This window comes from Leptinotarsa decemlineata, unplaced genomic scaffold (assembly GCF_025532065.1).
Source record: "Leptinotarsa decemlineata unplaced genomic scaffold, Ldec_3_MD MMD2_tig00002159_RagTag_RagTag, whole genome shotgun sequence".
Taxonomy (NCBI): Eukaryota; Metazoa; Arthropoda; class Insecta; order Coleoptera; family Chrysomelidae; genus Leptinotarsa; species Leptinotarsa decemlineata.
Window position 1 is genome coordinate 6,704,042 of NW_027412574.1, and position 20,402 is coordinate 6,724,443.

The window sequence follows — 20,402 nt, forward strand, 5'->3', positions numbered from 1 at the left end:
ATGAGCATCAGAAATCTATCAGAACATAATTAGGGAACAACTGCTTCACCCATTTCACATCCAGAAGGTACATGCCATGACACCTCAAGATTTTCCAGCACGATTGGAATATGCCAATTGGTTCATGGATAGGCAAAGAGAGGATATGACTTTTATTAATCGAGTTTTATTCACCGATGAAGCAGGTTTCAGTAGAAATGGAGTTATCAACTCTCATAATCTCCATATATGGGCCGAAGAAAATCCCCATGGGATATTGCAAACCAAACACCAACGGAAATTCCACGTGAATGTTTGGGCTGGTATCATAGGAAACCATCTTATAGGACCATTCGTTCTACAGGACCGATTGAATGGAGAACGTTATTTGGAGTTCATTCAGAACGATTTGAATGGACTTTTGGAACATGTTCCATTGCAAACCCGAAGAGATATGTGGTTTATGCATGCATGATGGCGCTCCTCCTCATTTTAGTTTGATTGTGCGTGACCATCTGAACCATATTTTCCACAATAGATGGATTGGTAGAGGTGGGCCATATTCATGGCCATCGCGGTCTCCGGATTTAAATCCATTGGATTTCTTTCTGTGGGGGCATCTAAAAAGCCTTGTTTACGCTACACCTATTCACACAAGAGATGCATTGTTGAATAGAATAACATTACATTGTGAAGCCATACGAAACGACCCTGGAATGCTATTTCAAGTACAGAGAGGGTGTCTTCGCAGACTAAGAAAATGTATAGAGAGAGAAGGTGGTCATATCGAGCAGTTTCTGTAGCGGATTTTTCATTTCTGTTTGCTCTTGAGGCTCTTGAGTTTCGTTAGTTAAACGTGTTTGCATTATAAAAATTCGTTATGAACATTTTACCTATCATTTCTATTTTCCTTAAAAACTAATATTTTCGAATAATGGTAGACATCTCAGGATAAATGTTGTTGAATTAACGTTATCATTATTATTTCTGCTTTGATAATTATTCATTTCAAATAATGGTGGACGAGCGGATTTGATGTCGTCGAGTGAAACTACATTTTTATCAAGACTCGTTGCTCCGATCGACTTTCCACACGAGTACTTTTATTCATAAAATTGTCCAAGTAACCTTAATTTGTTGAAAAATATTGAAAAATATCTGTCATTTCAAAGTTTTGGGGTGTGGACCATCGGGGGTAGTCCGTTCCTGACTTTGTAGCAAAACAACTGACTTCTGCATGAAAGCTCATCGAAGGAATTCATTTGTTTAGTCAATTACCAAAATTTGGATGATTTTGAATATTCACTTGAAAAGTTATCAAAGAAAAACATTTTTCATTTTGTAACTTCGAGGGCCCGTTACTTGGTAACGAAGGATTTTAGGAAAAAAAGTTATATGAAGTACTGGTGATATTTTGACCCCATCTATACATTCCCGAGAGGAAAAGAGGAAGTCCAGGGACACCCTGTATATCTTTGAAGAGAATTTATATTTAGTATGAGAAACTAACATTGTAGAACAGTGTTCGCGTACGCGCCAGTGTGTATTGGAAAGTGACGTTGGTGTGTTGTGATTTTAGGAGGAAGTGTCTTATGTGTCTGTAGATAGTGCAATGGGCTCATTCAGGCTAATTTAGTTTTTTATTGAAAATTATATATTATGAAAGTAAATCATCCTCCAAGAAACCCACAAAATTTTCCGGTTTATATGTCAATTAACAACTGAGCAAGAGTAATTGAAAATATGAGATCGCCCGCGGTACATCTTGACGTCACACCAGGCAAACGAGCTTCGAGCGGTGGCAACCGGGCCTGTAGTTGGAGATTATGAATCGCTGCTATCGTCAATTCAATTTAATTTTCTTCAAAGTAATGTATATATCAATTCTGCGTAATTGGCATTTTTGAGACAAAAGTTCTATAATAAATAAAGAGTAGGTACCATGGGATTCCAAGACATAATTTCGGATTTTTCTCTATATGACGTAAATAGATCTTCGATCAATATGCTTTTTCGAAGTCCAGTTTTCAACTAATATTCCAGACAAAGTAGAATCTGATGATGTATCAACAGAAGTCATGTCTGATGTACTCAAACTCTCACTGTCCTCTGGGGAACTTAGTATTTTTTTTTTCAATACTTTCTGTATTTTCTATTTCTTTAGAACGATTTTTTTTCGGTGGTATGTAATATTTACGGTCTGTTTAGCTTTTGATCTTTGAAAAACTTGTTTATTAACTTGAATTCCAACATCAAAGATCTTTTCCTGTGTACCTGCTTCATCACACATGATTTGATTTTCAGCGATATCTTCGTTACAAGTATTCAACAAAATTTGTTTTTTCTTTTTTTGAACAAACGCTAAAGCTTTAGATGTATGGGCCGTCGGTCTATCAATCTGGCAATCAAATATATGCGGAATTACGGCTGGTTTCAATATAATTTTTCCCATTTTCATAGTTTTGATATAGGGTCAGTGTACTGGTTCTCGGCCTTTTAGTGAAAAAAACGACTTTGTTTCAAAATTAAGTACAGAAAACGGCTTTAAATTGAAATTTGCTTCGAATGAAAAATATTGAGTCATGTGTTGTCAATAATCACCGAAATGTTTTTTTTTGTTACTTCAATCCTTTCGGCAAAAAAACCTGAAAAACTGAAAAAATACTGGTTCTCAGCCACCCCTCCTCGACCATTTTCATATCGGTTCTCGGCCATCCAAAACTCTATCTCGATAAGTAGGTATACCTATAATTCTTCATAATTATATTCGGTAAATGTTCATGAGATCACCCAAAAAATAATTATACAACTAGACATATAAAAATATATTTATAATTATTATTTTCAAATATTGAAATATATTCTTTTAGTTTCTTCAATTTTGTAATTTTTTTCAACTTCTCATTTTTGTAAATAAAATTTATATCAGTTAAAAAAATATATTACTAACTAAACTTGAATCCTTATTCCTTATAGTTATTTCAATGTTAAATTTCGCACATATCGCATTCAACATAATGAGAACTTTTTTTTTATGATTGATTCGGCCGTTACTTGATGAAGATCCATAGTAATTTCAAAAACTACACCTCAACGATTTGATCTCCACAAACTTTATTTGAAAAATATATCACAACAGGTTTCGCTAAGACATTAGCTTTTTCAAGTGATTTGTACATCAAATTATCCTTACCTTACATTACTATTTATATACTACAGGTAACCATAATTGAGACCACCTCTAAGAAATTACCTGAACCTCTTCATAACGTACCTGTTCAATTATGATTACCTAAAGCATATTGCCTCACATCTATATCAATAATAATTCTTTCTCGGTTTTTAAAAAAACAAGTTCAATAATGGTGATCTATTCAAATCTAGTTGGTCATTCATTAGAATGTTTAAATTTTTAAGTTTAATAATTTCCATTGCTTCCAAATGATTCAGTTTCAAACCTTTATTTTCTATGTGCAAAATTTCGAACTCTTCATTAAAGATGTGATTTTCTTCTAGAAGATGATTTGAGTATGTTGAATTTGTTTTCTTATTAACATAGCTCGTATGATGTTCCTGGATTCGATTCACTGACACTGACACATTGAATATATCCTACTCAGCTTGAAATTATTTAATATATTTCCTTTAGGAATGTAAGAAATAGGTAGAAATATTGCTAAACCCACTAGAGGAGAAATCAGAATTTTCAAAAACGTGAAAACAATGAATGTTTTTATTTTATTTAAATAGCGAATCACATACCTTTAGGTATGTTTGTATGATCATGAGTTAAATTTTTTAAACGAAACATTTGAATTCCTATAACGATTTTGAAAGGCAATTTTTCTGTAAAGACTTCTGTCCACTTCAAAGGGATTTGAGGTACATCTTTTGAATTGATTATTTATTTTTTTGATTAAGTGGCAGCAGTTTTCATAGTTTTACCTTTCTAGATATTTGAAATAGTGGCTAACGATGATGTGCTGATTTATTCTTTCGTTTCAGAAACCAAGTGATGTTCCGGCAATTGTGGATAAACAAAAGCAAAATGCAGAACTTGATAGACGATAGTGATTTTTTTAGTGTTATTTACCAGAATGGCATCTAGTTTTAAATACTTCATTGGGTAAAATTACTAATGAATTAATTCATTTTCTTGTCTGAGTTGTAATGTTGTTCATAGGCTTCGATTTTATTTTATTTGTTAATTTGCAATTTGTCAAGAATATGTGTCACTTGATTTGAAAGGGTGACATTCAAAATCGTAATTCATGAATGAAGTGTGTGTATTTTCTATAATGTTATCCAATTTGGTACTGAAGAGCCTTAGGGCAAGTGTCTTAAGGCGAAACACGGTGTATACCAGTTAGGGTGACAGTGTTCCATGTGAGTACAATTTATTACCATTCATTCAAAGTAGAACTCATGTGAATGATATCTGATTCTTAATCCTCAACAAATGTTCGATATACAAACTGAATAGAGAAAAGTATCTTTTGTATAATTCAGTGTTCATATAGGAGTATTTGTTTCCAAAGAATTTTTTTCTTTCGTGTAATTCAATGTTTATATGAAAGTAGCTGTTTCAGGAGGACTTTCTTTCAGTTTGTGTCTGAAAGTTACTTCTTTGCATGATCTACACATCCATGTATAGAGTTACTTATTTTCAAATTGATTACTTCCTTCCTTTCTTTGGAAGATTCTCTCATCCATTTTTTTTGTATCAGATGGAGTAGTAGAAAGCCAAAAACTTTCTTTTCCATGTGTCACTTCTTTTAATATATGTTTTCTGATTGAATATTTATTTATTATTTGTATAACTGTATGATTTCTCAATAGTGTGCAGTTGGAATATGACATTTAAGCAAAGATTAGCAATAAAAATTTAGTTTTTTATTACATTTTGTTTTTTATCATATGCTTTTTCAGGATAAAATTTAAGAATTGCTTCAAGTAAATCAATCATAATATATAATGTATTATTTAATATCTTTCCTTACCGCTTATAGCTGTTCATATTACAAATGAGATACTTTGGACTCAAGTAACCTAAGACGTCCATATGAGAGGGGCAGTTTATAAACAGTTCATCTTTGATGAAGTAAATGAGTTTATTTGATTTATACAAATGAAAACGTTTGAATGAAAAATGCTTCTATTCTCTTCTTCTTTCTTGTCTTTCCACGACCATTCGGCCCACAAATGATTGCACGAATATACCATGCTTCCCAACCATACTAATATTGTTGGCTTCATTCAAAAAGTCTTAATTTTCAATAAGTAATATCTTGTCTTGTTGAACGACTTTAATGATGTGATGTTGGACAATGAGTGCGCTACGGTTATACATAAAAATATTTCAATCATCACCCAATCATTCTCAGTGCAGGTATCTTCGAATCGCCGTTCTAAGTACATGTCTCTGGTTATTCGTTTTGTGGACCAGGCACCAAATTGAAAAAGATGTTGAAACGCCGTGACACCGGTGTATATCTTTGGACGAATATTGTAAAGATCACATTATCGCATATTCTCAAAGCAACTCCCTAGAAGACCGTCATAAAGCAGATGAAGTGTTAAAAAATTGAGCTTGAAAACGCGGTAAATCGAAAGACGCTAGATTTGGCGAAAAAGCTGCAGCTTGGCTCGTAACTACAACAATGAATGCGAAACGTAAGCTTGGCATGGGGTTGTCCTTTCGACGTAATATGCTTCAGAAAATTACTGAAATTGGAAGTCACATCCTACCAATATTGAGAAATCTACTGCTTCGGCTTTGCGGTTGCTAAAATAGCATTGAGTCAAGCTGGAGGATGAAAAAAACATACCGATACCTAGGATGATCCCATTTGAAGCAAAATCTGGAGGAATCCTAACTAGTACCTATATTCGCTGCCCTTTCAGCTTTGGGTTTGTTGGCAGGTGGATCAGGCGCTATCGCAAAAACTGTAATAGATGCTAAAAATGCCAAAAAGAGACTGGAAGAAGATCAATGTCACAATAAAGCTATGGAACATTTGGGTTTCGATTTATACCTACCCAAAACATCTCGAGGATTTAGTTTGTTCCTAAAGAAACAACATCAACGCATAGGACGAGGTGTTCACTTGAAAAAGCAAAAAAAATCATACTGAAGCTAACCCATTATATGATTTGGAAATTGAAAATATGCCCGGTAACTGAAAATTCCGCATTTTCGTGGAGTCTTTATGCGTAACACGTTACCAAATTGTGGCCCTTGGCTGCGAGAATGTGCTGTATCTAACTTATATTTTCAATTGAATGCAGGCACTCAATGGGTAGCTTACATTAAAATCGGAAATGCTGTACAATATTTTGTTAGTTTCGGTAATCTCGAACCTCCAATGGAATTGTTAGATGTTTTGTGATCAGTATCAAAATTTAGCCCCGAGCAATTGTGGACATCTGTGAATACAGTTTCTTCTTCATAATGTCTGCCAAAATGCTTGTAGATAAATCTGTGCGGGATTTCACCAATGCTGGATTGAAAACTTAATCGATTGACTATTTGATTGAGAATGCTGAACCTTGGGAATTATTGGATGTTTGATATACACTAAATAAGTGTATAAAATTTGGGGAGGTGATTCCTCATCGAAAAAAAGATAGGATCTTTCATATAAACAAATTTCATTGGAGCATCCCTTGTTAAGATACAGCCCCTTAAAGAGGGTACATAAAATTTGTATAACAATTTTTTCACAAGTACTAAAAAAGTTACAATATTGAAATTGACCTGACGTTTCGTACTACCAAAAAGAAACTTAGCCAGTAATTCATTTGGTTTACCCCATGGTTGTAAGGGGTGAAAAACGCAACCCTTAAAATTTATTTCCGATGTAACTTTTTGTTTTATCATTTGTTTACCATTTAAAAATATATTTTCAATAGCCTGTTTCATTCTAAACAAAAAATGTCTCTTTGGTTTTTTGCCCAAAATAAACCAGTTCGCAGCAAAAAATTATTTTACGAACAACTACAGAGATACATCGACATAAATGCGAAAATACGAAACTAATCTACCTAGTAGGTCGCTATTAGCGATAGTGACAATTAAATTGGTGTGACGCTGTCAGTTTGTGAATTTTCGAAAATGAATTAATACTAATTGTGTGTTGTTGTTCCGTTCTTAATTCGTTACTTTAATAATTCACTCAACATAGAATATTTGCTCGACTTCATCAACGATTACGAGAATATGGTTCATTCGACAAAAGAAGGCAGGATTGAGGAAGCAGTACTTAATTTGATTGAAGAACAACCTATACCAGTACTAGAAAGATTGCTTTACAGCTAAATGTTGATCATATGACGGTATTGTGACTTTCTGAAGACGATAGAATTCACAGACGAATGTAGTTTTTCTCGGGACAAGATTATTAATTTTCATAATTACCACATATGGGCTTCTTCCGGAGGATCCAATCCTCTCTACTCGGAAACAGTACTTTATAAGGCAGTTCGTAGTTGACAGTTGGAGGTATAAAGTCAGAGATCATTTTCAGAATGCTGTGACTTCCAGTGTCAACAGTGGAACTGTTGTCAACTGTGACAAACAGTCTGTTGAATTTGATTTGTGCAATTGGCTATGTGCACAAGCCTATATGCAGTCCATCTAGCTTCTCTCTTCAGAAAAATGTGGAGAGGAGGTAGATCTGGAAAGATCTTCATGGCCGCAGATGATGTGGTACTGATGGCATCACTGATGGCCCGACATCGTAGAGGTTACTGGCTCTTAGATACCGCATATCGCCGTCTGCGAAAAGCACGATAGTACCTAAGGTGTTGGCTGTCCTTCAAAAAGGTTTGTGTCTATTTTTTGAATGGAAACAGAAAGCCAAGGAGTTTTGGGAGTGTTGGGGTTTTCCCTCATCCGAAAGTCACTAATAACACTAAACGACAAAACCTGACAGGTCTAACACGTTGAGCGCATCACGTTGGCGTGGAACGTGTTGCGCTCTTTAGGAAAACATTCCTATTGGATCCCTATGGAGGAGTAGGCGACGTATTAAGCTGGGCGTAACACGTCGCACGCGACGCGAAAAATACGTCGCTAGGAAAACAAGGCTTGAGGATATTTCCCTATCTTCTACATGGTAATTTTGTTCAAAACTGTTTTTCCGATAACCAGCTGTGGCACCCTTACGAACGACAACTCTCAAAAGTGGAAACAGTTCGCAATTACTTCCAACATCACACGTTGGTATCGAGGCTAATGACAACATCTATCACGCCGATGACCTGGTTCAATTCTCATAACGATTGCTTTTTAAATTCAATTTCCGTCAGCTGCCATTGACCACTAGGATCACGTGACTGGTACGTGACGAAGTGGCTCAGGGGTGAAGGCCCGGGGAGTGCGACGAAGTCCCAAGGGGGCTCACACTCAGATTAATTATTCTATTCATGATGATAATTTAAAAAAAATTCTTTGGCCTTGTTTATTTCTCATATTGTGGAAGGTTAACATCTGAAAACCGTAAGAGAGATTGACTCCACAAAAAATGTCTTTCAAATGTATTTGAATTGGGCAGGAATTTTCAAAGTGAACTTTTCAGTTCACACATGAGCAGGTTCTCTATTGATATAGATCCAATTATTTTTTATGAAAGGCTGAAAACACCAAAACTCAAGAAAATTTCATTGGGATTCCAAAAAACCAATCAATCGCTACAAAATTTTCTTGTGTAGACTGGACATCTTCCTTTCTCTTTCTGTATTGTATTTACATTCTCATTTCACATTATCATTGCAATTAATCCATTTTTTTGTACTCACCTTAATCACTGACATTTTATCTAGGTAATCCTTTAACGAATTGGATATGGTTACTTTATTTATTTTGGCTACCTTCAATATAACTTGCTTCGCTTCAGCTTTTTTTCCATTCGCAAGAAGCCATTGCACTGATTCGGGAATAATCCTGTTTGGATCAGAAAACATATATTTGAATCAAAACTATTCGTTACCTTTGTATCATTTCAATCTTCTGAACATTATTAAAGTTTCGCTTATATTCTTAAAAATGAAGATTTTTAAATGTTTCGAGGACTGAACTGTGAGTAATACAGTAAAAAACTTTCTTTAACGAATAACTGTAATGTTGTTATATATTATATATAGATATATAATCTAGAGGGCTATCAACTGTTGTATAGTGGAGGAGACTATAATAGGAACGATGGAGTCATCATGTATGTAAAAAATGAAATTAAGTACGTTCAAAAAATCATAAATATCACTGAATGCAGAACAATACATACCGAATTGAATATTGAAAATAATTCTATCTTCATAACGGCATTATATAGGTCTCCTTCAACAAATCCAGAAGATTTTGTTACACATAATCAAGAATACTCAGAGAACACGAAAAATTATAATTCGGAAAATCACATTATTATGGGAGATATGAATTTAAATATAAACAAAGGAACAGAAATAGTTTTCAATCATCTAAATACCATGAGCGAATATAACTTTATCTCTATGATTACCAAAAATACAAGAATACAAGGTGACTCAAAAACATTCATCCACTACATATTTTTAAGATCACATAAATCTATACACGATACATGTATCTCTGGAGTTTACGACACTGGCATAACAAATCATGAAAGTACCATATTAGGAATACCGAATGAAAACAAATAACCAACAACAAACCGTATAAGGAAAAAAATACGTCCAATATGAACAAGTGAGGTAGAATATCAGAGAACATGACTGGACCTATTACACCAATCTTCAAACTACTGACGAACAAGCGGATTATTCAACTGAGACTATTAGCAGAATGGTAAAACAGAATACGCGAAGCAAATGAATACGAAGACGAAAAACTAAAAGAAATAATTGGATCACAGTAGGACTTGTCCTTTCAATCAACACATTACATTGAGAAAACAAAATAGATATACATAAGACCACGAAAAGAAAGAAATACATAGAATACAGGTCGGTAGCCAGGCGGATCGTGGGTGCTTTATTCACTCACTCGAATTGACTGTCATGTTGTTCGGTGGTTCAAGCTCTAGTCTGAACGATCGATTTTCACTTGCTATTGTCCAACCAGTGTTAGGAATCACACGTTAAAAAGTAAGACCTCTCTAATCCTTAGCTCGCACAAGTTTCGACTTCTAAGGGTTGTCGTTCGTAGGGGTGCGACAGCTGGTTAACGGAAAAACATATTTTAAACAGGGCTCATAGAAACAAACAGAGGTTCTATCAGAATGAAATACAAAACAGTGAAAACATTCCAATAAAACTGTGGGAAATAGTCAACAACATCAACAGACCTGAAAAAGATACTTCAATGAAAGAAATGCTAGGCGAAAGTGGAAAAACAACGAAAGATGACAAAAGAAAAGCAGAACTGTTTTTGTGAATGTGGGATAACAACTCGCTGAAAAAATAACTGAACCTTCTACAGAAATTCCAAAACAAGCTGTGAACAAACATTCATTTTTTCTCAAACCGGTCACTGAAAACGAAATCATGGAAATAATAAAATCCTTAGAAAATTAAAAATCACCAGGATATAATAATATCAGAGCGGAAGAACTCAAGGAGATAGATTCAGAAATTACACCCCATCCAATAATATATTTTAAACATCTCAATACCCAAACGCATTCAAAAAACCAATTGTTACCCCCATATTCAAAAAAGGAAACCTGCAATTAATCAACAACTATAGGCCAATATGAAAGAAAAACTTTACAACTTTTCAGAAGTTATTTGGTTGATAGAAAACAAATGGTTGAAATAAATAATACTGTCAACTCACAAAGGAACATCACAGGGAACTGTGATTGGACCCATGCTCTTCTCAATATATATTAGCAGCCTACTAAGTATGGAAATAGATGGTTCAATTTACAGTTTTGATGATGACACGGCCATACTTCACACCGACGATAATTGGAGTAGTTTGAAAACCAAAGTTGAAAATCAAATCGGAACATTAAAAGATTGGTTCGATCACAAGTACTCACGATTAACTTCGAGAAAATCAAGTTTCTGTCGGTCGCAAGCTACGATAGTCATATGATTAACTAATATTGAATGATTATAAAAAAAACATGGAAATTTTAGGAGCAGATCATATTAAATACCTGGGAGTTACAACAGATCCTCATCTCAGGTGGAATGAACATATTACCCAGAATTCGAAATCACTGAGATGCATACTACATGAATTTAAATATTTGAGATCTATTCTCGATATCAACTACCTTAAAATAATATACTATGCCTTAGTACAATCTCGACTTTAGTATGCTATACTGAGCTGAGGTGGTATTTTAGATATCCACCTCAAGAAAGCTGAAGTACTATACTTAAAATCATGTACCACAAAAAAAAATTACTATTCTTCTGATTAAATCTTCATTGACTCGAAGCTACTCGATATCAGACAAATATACATGTACAACTTAATCATGTTTATCAACAAAAACAAAATGACACTTCGACCAATTAGACACGATTATAATACCCGCACTAAATCAAAGGGTGATGTACAAGTGAACGCAACAAAAAAATCCATTGGTCAACACTCATACAAATACCACAGTGGAAAATTCTTCAACTTCTTACTGGACTTGTACAAGACCTACATGTATACAATAAATAATATTAACTTACTCAAAAACGTCTTCAAAAAGTATGTACTCAATATTAATAAGGATATCGTTCATAACATTCCTATAAAAAAAGGTCGAAACTTTCTTATTTTTGTGTTGATACACGAGAAGACTGTGACAGAATAATTGGTGAATATCGAGTACTTTGGTCTCGGTGTACAACAAATCAGATGAGAATCGTCTTGTTTTGTTGAATGTAATTTTTGAAAGAAATTTCTGTATTGTTTCAAGATTTCGTATCAAAAATGTATTTGCTCCTCACCAGACCTACGATTCCATATAATAAATGCGATTCCGTTAATGAATAGTAAAATATTTTCATTTGTTCAACTTTCAGGATATTGGATAAATATTTGAACTTATACAGTAAGTATCTCAGTTTTTTATGATATTATTGATATGCGTTTCCCATTTCAAGTGACTATCTAAAAATACTCCTAAATATTCAATACTTTTTGTAGACGAAATTTCAACTTGTGAAGTATTATGTGAGAGTGTGAGCTTATTATATTCTGGTAAATGACTTTCTTACGATGCGAATGGAATATAATAACTTTTATCGTAGTTGATTGTTAGTAATTTTGTATCAAACCAATGTATAACTTTAGTAAAATCTCTCTCAACCTTAGCTTTCACGCCGTCCCACAATAAATCAGTATAAATAACAGCGGTATCGTCAGCAAAAGTTATTATTTCCCCTTCGGTTTCTAGTTCAAATAAATCGTTTGAGTAGATTATGAATAATATTGGCCCTAGAACCATCCCTTGGAGTACTCCATACTTTATATCAAAAGGGTCGCTGTAAATTTCTTCTTTTTTCACATATTGCTTTCATAGAATCTCACTTAACGTATGGGATCGCGTTTTTGGGTTTTTGTAGTTCATATTTATTATTAAGTGTATTCATTTCCTGGAAAAAAGCTTTGAGATATACCTTCAAAGTTGATCGAAAGTGCTCATGCAAAGAACCGTTCAAGCATCACAAAATCTTGACAGTCACAGCCGTTTATATACTTGAGTCTGAGAACCTTATATACGTAAAAATATAGTGCTCTCAAAAAGATCTCTAAATCATTACAATACGAGGAAAAGCACGCTCTACAGGCTGCCAATACTCTGTAATGTCCTGATAAAAAGGTTCATTCATTTATAACGGGATCAAATTATACAAGTATCTTTCCAATACAATAAAGAACATTTGTTGCATCTTACGTTTTAGATATTCAATAAAAGACTTATGGATGATTACTCTCCTTATGTCCTTTATCAATATTTTTGTTCTACCTTTTAATACTTCTGATATTTTTATTATTCTTTTCAGACTCTCTCATATGGTACTAGTAGGGGCTGTTCCCATATAATATTTTAATTATTTTTAAATGTGGGTTTATTTATTTGAAATATAGTTCTTATATATTTTTATTTTTAATATATATTCCACTTTATTTTATATATTTAATGATAGCTATTCGCAAATAATATAGTGAACCTTAATTTTATCTTAATAACCTGTTGATTTACATTCTTCGATAAGAACATTGTTCTTCAGACAATGAAGTATATCTCGATTGATTCAGATAATTGGCTTACCAATAATATCCTACGAATAATAATGCTGGAGTTGAAACGATCAACTGTACATATACCCAATCTCGACTATACCAAGCTATAAGTGCCACGATTGCTTCTCCAATTGCAAAGAAATAGTTGAGGACTATAGCACTCGCTTCCCTATTATTTTTTCCAGCCATCTCAACAACTGAAATCAGAAAGGATCAGTGATGAAAATAATTCAAATGATTTATTTTTTCAATTGTGAGTCAATATAGAATTGTTCACTGTGGAATAATTTTCATTAAATCAGTACTTTTTAGAAAAATCTTCAGTACAGTCCTATAGTATACTGAAGAAACATACGAAAACGATTTAAAAATACATTTTAGCAAATATAACAATGGGGATTAAAACTGACTCTTGAATGAGCGACACGTTCTGATTATTGTTGGAATGAACTGACAGTTTAATTAGATTGCTAATCTGCACATATTATCAACCAGTCAAGGGGAAAACTTCCGAATAATATTTGTAGCCCTCGTGGTTCAATCCTCCAAGGAGGGATAGATGTTAACCTTAGAATCTTAAATGAAAAGGGGTGTCAAGTGGCACATCATTTTGATTGGCGTTCAATTCTGCTTCCAATGATACTCTGGTGTTTTATTTTTTGACGAGCAGTTTCCGAAAAATAGCGTTCTAAACTTACACATGCAATTAGAATTTGCCTGTTCTGAGATACATTATTGTATTGACTACTTTTAATTAAAATGGTTAGCAGAGTAGGTGTTGAATGACAGGAATAAATGTATTACACTTTGAATTTTTCGTTTGTTGATTATTTCAAACATAAATCCATTTATGCTTATCTCATAAACTGTTCGAATTGTCGTCCATTTTGCTCTAAATAGTAATGAAGTCTGTTTTCGAACTCCCTTCTAACATTACGGAAAACTTCACTGAGAATTAACTGGCATGCTGCTGTAATTCGTTGTGTTTTACAAACAACGGATTCGAGATGCCCCTAAAGAAAGAAATCTAAGGGTTTTAAATCCAGTAATGTCGGAGGCCATTGCACTGCTCCCCTTCTTCCAATTCATCTGTTCGGAAAACTCTCGTTCAACCGCTGTCGGACGGGAAAAAATAATAAGGGGAGCACCGTCCCGCTGGAAATATAACAGATTCTCCTGCAAAAGTTCATTACCTTCTGCATCCATTTGAGTTTCTAGCTCGTAAGTTGTAACAGTATCGATAGTCTCTTCAAGCATTTCAAGGTACATATTGCCAGTCAAGTTTATTCCCAGAAATAATGGAATACTAGTGGTATTTCCAAGAATACCAGCCCAAACATTCACTTTTTGTGGGCGTTGTGTATGCCCATCCCGAAAAATATGTGGGTTTTCATCACTCCAATAGCGCCAATTTTGTCTATTAACATTGCCTTTCAGAAAAAATGAACACTCATCGCCGAAACAGATATTTAACAGAAGTTTAGAGATGGTGTTGACTCGATGAGGCATGATTCCACAAAACTCTATTCTTCTATCATAATCATCCTTGCGGAGCTATTGAAAAATCTGCATTTCATGAGGATGAAATGTATGCATTTTCAATGCTTTTCTTAAAGTCTCGCGTGATATTCCTGTCTGTTCTGATACTGATCGTAAGGAGCTCGTGAGCTCTGCAGCAAATGTTCCCAAAACTTCAATTTGAGCTGCTTCATTTAGTACTCCGGGGTTATTTCTTTATTTATTTGTCACTGAACCAGTTTTATAACACGTATTCATGTAATAAAGCACTTACATTGAATGTTTTTCATTAAAAAGACATGCCGCCCTTCGTGCGCACTTTCCAACTTGCCCATAAATTACATCTTAATTACATTTTAATTCTGCCTTGAAAAATGTAAACCATTTTCATACTTTTATACACTTATTAAAGTAATCACTGAACAGCCCAACAGGTACAACTGTATGCATAATACTACCACATCGTTCAAATTTGAGAAACACTTTTTTGCCTGAAAACAGAAACTTTTTATAGCAGAAGAAGCAAAAAAGGCGGCTATCTTTACACTTTCCGCGATAAGAATTGAAAATTCAGCACAACACAACACAACTTTACTACCATCTACGTTTTATTATTAGACTACTTCTTGATGTAAATTAATTGAAGCTAATGGGTAATGTTATGTCTAATAAAGGATTGAAACGGTACCACCTAATATTCTTACAAGTTCTAGTCAAAGCATGCATCTCAGTATAGGCGTACTAATAATTACTTCTGTTGATTCAGAATGATATTTTTTGGAAAATGTTGATCAGAAAATACTAAGTCAGGGTACCATTGGAAGCAGAATTGAACGCCAATCAAAAAGATGTATCACTTGATCCCCTTCTTATTTAAAATTCTAAGGGTTACATCTACCCCTCGTAGGGGATTGCACCACGAGGGCTACAAATATTCCTTGAAAGTATTCCCCTTGGTAATAAAATTGCCCTCTTTTCGATTCCTCATATTGTTTACTGAAAGGAAAATATCGAGAGTGGGAAGTTTTCAGATTGACACCCTGTATGTAAATCATAGTACTGCAGTGAGGAATAACAAAATGAAGATAATTGAGTCTCTATCATTTTATTTATTGAATCATAACTGAGGCTCTACATGGCAATCGTCAAAATATCCATCATCTAGATGTACTTTGACACTTTTTGAAAAAAGAAAAATGGTATGTGCTCTGCTGTTTCATCATTTTCCAAACAGAGGCGACACACACTGTCTTCCGACAGTCAGAGTCTCTGCATATGATGATTCAAATGACAGTGACCTGTAAGAAGGCCTGTTAGACATCGTAGTTCATCCCTACTATGGTCCAACCTTGGAGTGAGTCAATCCTGAAAAATTCTGTCAGAAGTCCATAAATCTTCTTGATATTCAGGTATTCAATCTTTGTTTGGCAAAGCCTAAAGCGATGCCAATGACAGGTTCTGGTCCGATGAAGCTGCTTGCAGCACCCTCCTTTACAAGGGAGTCAGCAGCGTCATTGTCTTCCAGGCCACTATTGCCAGGAATCCAGAGCAGAGACAATCCGTTAAGTCTTCATATCGAGGAGAGTCGTTTTTGGCAATTTGCTACCAATTTAGACGTTGCTCGGTAGGAGCCAAAAGCTTACAACACCGCTTGACTGTCCAAGAATATTTTTACTGACTTGTGTATGAGGTTGGATTCTTCCAATCTCTCCCCACACAATTCAATAGCGTAAATTTTCGCTTGAAATACAGTCATTCGATCTAGTACAATGTATTATCTGATATTAGCCTGTTGCAATTTCGTCACTATCTATATTTTTCTTCAAGACGGGTACAATCCTTCCAAGAAGCTGTTCGGAATACACTCTTCCCCAGATATAAAAATATACGTTGATTCTTTGAGTTTACGTCTTTTGCAGTGAGGTTCTTCATGAGGAAAGTGAGGAAATGCCTTATTCTTGTTGCCTATAATGGCTAGAAGTCGTAGATGCCTTAATTTTTATGAAATACTGATACTGCCTTTCTCGGAAAGAATGACACATGAAACCTTTTTTACAGAAGGTACAAATAGTCTAAGGATGAGAAATGAATATTTTGGTTCGACTGTGAATACAGCAAGCTGCAAAGTCTCTAAAGATCGAAGGCAAGTATAGAATACGATTCTTATACAGTACATTCCATTTAAAACGCGCCACCCTGAATAACTTTTGGTACAATGATTCGCAGGAAAAATGAAAAAATACGTCCACCATAGTATACAGGGGGGGGCATATTTCGACATATTCACATTTGATGTTACTTCCCCTATCGCACCCCCAGAGCATGTCACCAATTTATTTTTAATAGTTCACCCTATATTGTTTCACATTATCAGATGTTCCATGATGAACATATTTCAACAAAGTATAGAATATATGGTCGAGAGCTTATGGTTCGGGAGCTACACATTATTTGAGTTGAAAACGAGTCACCCTGGATAACTTTTGAAATAATGATTTGCAGGAAAAATAAAAAAACACTTACAAGAAACGCGATTTGCTACACGGTGGCTTCCTCAGAAAAACTGTTACATTAAACTTCTCTATATAAATATAAAATGCACTGTAGACTAGTGTAATGAAACAGTTCGACTGAGGAAGCTACTGTGTAGCGAAACACGACTTATTACTGTGAAAATGAATTCAATATCATAGATACTTCCTGTTCACACCTGGTAATTCTGAGCTTGCGGCCAACTGAGAGCTGGAATCCATTTTAGTTTCAATTCTCATTATCATTTGCTAACAAAAAACAGTTTAATCACTCCTTTTATTTACAGCGGTGATTTTCTGCATTACTGATACCAGGGATATTGATACAGTAAACAGTTTTTGTCAATTATATTCATAATATCATGTTTCATTGGAATTATGAGAGAATGTTTCGACTTTATTCGAAATTCTTTTCGGTATATTAGTTAACGATATATTTTTTTAATTTTTCTCTTTAACATTAAATTACTCACCTAGAACTAATGCTAAAGGGAAAACCCCCGCAGTGCCCACAGAATTCATGAAAATAAACAGAACAAAAGTCATATAATCAGGAGAGAGTACTTGAAGCGTACCAGTTACGCTCATTAGACATATACAGAAGATGAATATCAATTTTCTTCCAAACCTATAAACAAAATGAAATTTTAATGATATTTACAATTACGCGTATATATTTAGGATTATCACAATATATTTTTCAATGAAAAGATTTGCGTCCGTTAGTTAGTAATAATTCACGTGTTATCTTTCGAACTGAATTGAAAAGCAAAAAAAAATACATAACATATTATTGCGCATGCGCAAGTGAGATCCTGTATAAATGTGAGAGAATCATCACGTTTATCTACTTTTGATGATTCCAGAAGTTACTGTTCTAGTAAGAGTTCTAGTCGAAGAAATAGCAATTGATGTTAAAAACTATGAAGAGAATAATTTTTTCATAACTTTGATAGCACTGCAAATTCGCAAATACTTTCACTAGACAGCATAATGATCTTAATGGCCTTTTTAAGGAAGCAACTTGTATATTATTTGGTTTCTTGAATCTCCCATGAATATTGACTTCTAATCTAAAGCATAAAATTCATTCATTCTAACATGAAACATCAAATTCATATAGGGTGGTAAACATTTTAGGAAACAAATCAATGTACCCATTGCTCCACTTGGCAATTACTCATAGTCTGGGTCACAAGATACTTTTTCTGGAACTTCTGTCCAAGGGCACCGAAAATTATAATCTAGGGCTCATTCGATTCGGAATGACCTCTACCAACTTTTTGAAAAATTTCAAGAGGTGTTCGAAAAAAATTGCAAAAGTTATAAACAATTTAGTAAAAATAAGGGGGGTTTGGTTTTTTGCAAATATCTCGGAAAATTTTAAAGATATCAAAAATTTGAAAAAAGATCCTTGAAGAGGACATTTCCTAAAAAGTTTCACCTCTTGGAACTCCATCACCAATATTTATAATTTTAATTTAGAGGCGGAAATAACGCTAAAAGCGGCGATGCGCCTCCCGCACGCGCTTATCGATACGGTCCTTCGAACAATAAAAATTATTTTAAACCATTAAATATCATTATTAAGAAAAAAATTCACGTTCCTTCTAGACACTTGAATAAAAGAAAATCCATGAAAAAAAATTTTTCGTGATTATTTTATTAGATATACTTTAGTTAATTAACTAATTTTTACAAGTTTTAAATTTACATAAAATCCCTGATAATTTTCAAACTGAAAACCTCAATTTTTTTTAATTCTTGGAGCTTTTCTTGAAAGCCCTCAAAAAAGATTCCCGTTGGAAAAATTGAAAAATTTAGATTTTACACTTTGTTATTGATAATCAAAGAAGGTAAAAAGTGAAAAATTCAATTAAAGCAATGGAAAAAAATTTTTTATTTAAATCTATTCTTACTCTTATTATTTGAAGTTACATAAAAATGATTTTTCATAATTTTCAGCTCTATTGGTCTATGATCTTTAAAAACAAAATCGTTTCTTGAAAAAAATTTTTATTGCTTAAAAACGCATTTGTTGATCAACAATTTATTTGCCACTCTCTTTGATATTCTGAAAAAAACTTTTTTCAATTCATATTTTTTTAATTTATTCAATAAACATTTTTTTTAAACAAATTAATTTTTACGGTATATATTTTTTTGAATACTACCAATAAAACAAAAACAACCATGTGTCACTTTTTATGTAAAAAATATTCTCTATTTTTTACAATTTTTTTATTATTTTTCCATTTCTGCGTTTGGCAATTCCTCATGGTTCTCAATCATTGTTATTGAAATAACTCATAAACTAATGGAGATAGGACAAAGACACTCCAAATCTTTTTTGTTCTCTTTTTAGTAATAAACGAATAAGATTTCAAACAAATGCTTTTACCCTATTATTTATAAATTTTTTTGACAATTGTTTACTGAAATAACCCCTAAATCTGTTTTTTATGGCTTTCAAATCTTTTTAACTTATAAACTATTCGAGATACGACGAAGACACTTGAAGTCTTTTTTGTTTCCCTTTCGAAAATGAACAAATAACATTTCGAACAAATGCTCTAACTCTAATATTTATAAACTTATTTGTCAATTATTTAAAAAAAACTCGAAACCTCATTTATACGATTTTTCAACTCAATTATTTCTTAAATTATTGATAAAAAAATATTATTTCTAATTTTGTAATCTAAAGTACTCTATTAACTACATGTAATTATAAGATAAAGTATGATGTTTATAATTGTAATAATTTAATAAAGATTTTGAATTGACAATTATTGTTTGCTTCCTCTATTTTTTTTCTTGATAATCTCTTTGATCTCTTTCAAGGTGGTGACTCGCAATCTTCAGTATCCTTTTCAATTTTTCTTTCTTCTACTTCTTTCACTTGTATTGAAATTTCTTCAATTTGTACATCCTCCAGTAATGTTTTGACGTACTCCTCAACCAAAAATGGATTTCCAGATGAACTACATCTATCATCATTGGCTTCATCAGCTTCAAATGGACTAGTAGGAAGATTATTATCGTTGAAATCATCACTATTATCTTCAATTGTATTCTTTTCACTATTTAAGCAACTATCATCTTTACAATGTTTACAAAAAATTTGATAAATAATAGGG

General features: G+C 33.5%; 1 protein-coding gene across 1 annotated transcript in view; it reads right to left on the reverse strand.

The window, feature by feature from the left end:
• LOC111511012 (organic cation transporter protein-like) overlaps positions 1 to 20,402 on the reverse strand; it is a 76,680-nt gene that overhangs the window by 13,445 nt on the left and 42,833 nt on the right. Inside the window, exons 5-7 of the mRNA XM_074177147.1 lie at positions 17,736 to 17,890; positions 13,242 to 13,410; positions 8,779 to 8,923 (exon numbers count right to left, since the gene is read on the reverse strand). Coding sequence (XP_074033248.1) covers positions 8,779 to 8,923; positions 13,242 to 13,410; positions 17,736 to 17,890 — 469 coding nt within the window. The remainder of the gene's footprint in view (positions 1 to 8,778; positions 8,924 to 13,241; positions 13,411 to 17,735; positions 17,891 to 20,402) is intronic.